Source organism: Salmo trutta, chromosome 6, assembly GCF_901001165.1.
Source record: "Salmo trutta chromosome 6, fSalTru1.1, whole genome shotgun sequence".
NCBI classification, from domain to species: Eukaryota; Metazoa; Chordata; class Actinopteri; order Salmoniformes; family Salmonidae; genus Salmo; species Salmo trutta.
The window spans coordinates 52,891,295-52,895,426 of NC_042962.1; the positions used below are offsets into that span (position 1 = coordinate 52,891,295).

The window sequence follows — 4,132 nt, forward strand, 5'->3', positions numbered from 1 at the left end:
GACTGGAACGAACTACAAAAATCTCTGAAATTGGAAACACTTTATCTCCCTCACTAGCTTTAAGCACCAGCTGTCAGAGCAGCTCATAGATCACTGCACCTGTACATAGCCCATCTGTAAATAGCCCAAACAACTACCTCTTCCCCTACTGTATTTATTTATTTTGCTCCTTTGCACCCCAGTATTTCTACTTTGCACACTCATCTGTCAAATCTACCATTCCATTGTTTTAATTGCTATATTGTATTTACTTCGCCACCATGGCCTATGTATTGCCTTTACCTCCCTTATCTCACCTCATTTGCTTACATTGTATATAGACTTATTTTCTACTGTATTATTGACTGTATGTTTGTTTTACTCCATGTGTAACTCTGTGTTGTTATATGTGTCGAACTGCTTTGCTTTATTTTGGCCAGGTCGCAGTTGTAAATGAGAACTTGTTCTCAACTTGCCTACCTGGTTAAATAAAGGTGAAATAAAATTTAAAAAATAAAAACCCACACAGCTCTGTGAAGTGCAGAGCCAGAGCTCTGACGTCATGTATAGAGTGTTCCTGTACAGCCACTACGTTCCAATTTAGGAGCTTATTAGTGCGGAAATCTGCCATTTCAACCGGTATATGGGTACGAGTGTAAAGGGCAACATGGGAAATGGAAACCCAGAATTGTTCATAGAAACGCAACAATGTTTCATTGAGAATAGACTGTAAAGCCGCAACCACCTGACCAACAAGTTGGTAGCCTACTATGCAATAGTAGGCTAAACCCCATAGACTTTTGTTTTGGCACAACCAAATGGATTCCAAGAAAGTAATTCAGTGCAATAGGCTACTTACCCATCTGGTGATGAACTTGCGAATAGAGCTAAAATCCATTCTTTAACAGGTTCCAGCTGCTCCAAGCAATTTCTTTTTTGCCGTCTTCTTTAATCTTTTGACGCTAGCTAATTTTTATTTCTACTCTATACTCCATGACTTTCGGACGGTCCCCTTTTTCTGCCTAAGAACTATAATAGTCTGGGTGCGACTATTGTAATCCTATACGATCAGTCACCTATTGGTCTCTCTATGAAAGGTAAAGCTCAAATGCCCACGCGCTTTCATAGTTCTGCTTTCATTCATATGCTGACATGTTAGTCTATGATTCAGCAACCAGTGCGGTATTCTTTTCCCCTAATGTTTCAGACGCAAAGTCCCCTACTTCTACTAGTCAGAAGTAGCGTCTTCTTTTTCCTCTCCTGCCTTCTCTCTCACCTTCCTCGCGCCGGTAATCTTCTTGGCTCTCCGCTGTGGGAAATAACAGTTTTTCTTCCATCATAGGCTACGTCACTGGGAGCCGTAGGCGCTTGCGCACTCTAGTGTCACACACTTGCCAACTGGAATGTATCCGTTTCGGTCAGGCATGCATGCTCATGTCTTTTCTCAGCAGAATCACTTAACTTCTTCAGAATTGGTGGGTCCCCTGAGAATGGTTGAGCTAATGTAGACTTATGCGATTAGCATGAGGTTGTAAGTAACAAGAACATTTCCCAGGACATAGACATATCTGATATTGGCAGAAAGCGTATATTCTTGTTAATCTAACTGCACTGACCAATTTACAGTAGCTATTACAGTGAAAGAATACCATGCTATTGTTTGAGGAGAGTGCACAGTTTTGAACATGAAAAGTTATTAATAAACAAAGTACGCCCATTTGGGCAGTCTTGATACAACATTTTGAACAGAAATAAAATGGTTCCTTGGATCAGTCTAAAACTTTGCACATACACTGCTGCAATCTAGTGGACAAAATCTAAATTGCACTTGGGCTGGAATAATACATTATGGCCTTTCTCTTGCATTTCAAATATGATGGTACAAAACAAACAAAAAATACTAAACAGTTGGTTTTTTCTTTGTATTTTCTTTTACCAGATTTAATGTGATATATTCTTCTACATTGCTTTCACATTTCCACAAACTTCAAAGTGTTTCCTTTCAAGTGGTACCAAGCATATGCATATCCTTGCTTCAGGGCCTGAGCTACAGACAGTTAGATTTGGGCAAGTCATTTTAGGCGAAAATTGAAATAAAGGGTCCAATCCTATAGAGGTTCTTAACTAATTCACAAAACTGTTGCACTAAGAGTTAGAAACAAAATGGAATGGCAAATTCCCCATTAATGCATGGCAGCGCACCACAGTAAAGTTTTGGACCATAAAGCCTAATTCATTTTGGCACGTGCAGGCTACAATAAACTTAAATCAAAAAGTGTGTGTGTGTGTTTGTGAGAGGGAGAAAGAGAGAGTTCACAAACCTGCTTTACTAACACACTGAAGCCTCAGGACCAGAACATTCAATCAATCAGATCAAACCAAATTACAACACAGTCAAAACAAACCTGTCTCCCTGTAGAGGAGAAGCTGTGCAACCACTGCACCACAGCAGAACCCAAAACAGAGCTGCATTTCCTGACAAAATGTCACAAATATAAAACAATTAGAGAGTGTCATTTCCCCAAATTTGAAACCCTTATTCAAGGTTTCAAAGACCTCTGATGAGGATAGGCTAACCGTCTTGTTGCGGGAGGACGCAGAGAGGTGTGGGTTGGCAGCGCACTACATTGCTGCCTGCCATATAATGAGGGACAGTGTCATGCCAATAAAGCTAATTGAATTGAGAGAGAGCGACTTGAATCAGTTATAGAACCTATTGCCCTTTATGGTTGTGAGGTCTGGGGTCCATTTTCCAGCCTTCAATTCACTAAATGGGACAAACACCAAATTGAGACTCTGCATGCAGAATTCTGCAAAAATATCCTCTGTGTACAACATAAAACAACAAATAATGCATGCGGAGCAGAATTAGGCCAATACCCACTAAAATCCAGAAAAGAGAAGTTATTTCTACAACCACCTAAAAGGAAGCGATTCCCAAACCTTCCATAACAAAGCCATCACCTACAGAGAGATGAACCTGGAGAAGAGGGGCTCTGTGCAAGCTGGTCCTGGGGCTCTGTTCACAAACACAAACAGACCCCACAGAGCCCCAGGACAGCAACACAATTAGACCCAACCAAATCATGAGAAAACAAAATGATAATTACTTAACACATTGGAAAGAATTAACAAAAAAACTGAGCAAACTAGAATGCTATTTGGCCCTAAACCGAGAGTACAGAGTGGCAGAATACCTGACCACTGTGACTGACCCAAACGTAAGGAAAGCTTTGACTATGTACAGACTCAGTGAGCATAGCCTTGCTATTGAGAAAGGCCGCCGTAGGCAGACTTGGCTCTCAAGAGAAGACAAGCTATGTGCACACTGCCCACAAAATGAGGTGGAAACTGAGCTGCACTTCCTAACCTCCTGCCCAATGTATGACCATATTAGAGACACATATTTCCCTCAGATTACACAGACCCACAAAGAATTCGAAAACAAACCCAATTTTGATAAACACCCATATCTACTGGGTGAAATACCACAGTTTGCCATCACAGCAGCAATATTTGTGACCTGTTGCCACAAGAAAAGGGCAACCAGTGAAGAACAAACACCATTGTAAATTACAGCCCATATTTATGTTATTTATTTTCCCTTTTGTACTTTAACTATTTAACTATTGCATATTGACATAATATAACATTTGAAATGTCTTTATTCTTTTGGAACTTTAGTGAGTGTTATGTTTACTGTTAATTTGTATTGTTCATTTCACTTTAATTTATTATCTACTTGACTTGCTTTGGCAATGTTAACATATGTTTCCCATGCCAATAAAACCCTTGAATTGAAATTGAATCGAGAGAGAGAGAGAGAGAGAGAGAGAGAGAGCTGTCCACTATTTGGGTCATGAAATGCTTGCCTTGTACCCCAAGTCTGGGAACTGTCCACTCTCCTGGTTCTGAAATGCAAATATGCAAAATAACTGTCTTTCGATACGGCTGTATTTCATTGAAATTAATTCCAATAAAATCATTTTAAATGAACATTGAAAATGTATTTCAAAATTAACAGTCAACTAGCTATCTACTTAGCTTACAATTTGACCACCATAAGCATGGGGCGAAGGCTAGGAACAACTGAGATGGGAACCTTTAGCGCCATTGCCTTGTTTTGGAGGGTAATATTTTCATTTATTTTCCC

General features: G+C 39.9%; 1 protein-coding gene across 5 annotated transcripts in view; it reads right to left on the reverse strand.

The window, feature by feature from the left end:
• The window catches only part of atp11a (ATPase phospholipid transporting 11A), a 66,163-nt gene extending 64,814 nt beyond the window's left edge, over nucleotides 1–1,349 (reverse strand). For all 5 annotated transcript variants that reach the window (XM_029756901.1, XM_029756900.1, XM_029756904.1 and 2 more), the window contains exon 1: nucleotides 839–1,349. In XM_029756901.1, coding sequence (XP_029612761.1) covers nucleotides 839–877 — 39 coding nt within the window. In that variant the 5' untranslated portion in view covers nucleotides 878–1,349. The remainder of the gene's footprint in view (nucleotides 1–838) is intronic.
• Between the last annotated feature and the right edge of the window lie 2,783 nt (nucleotides 1,350–4,132).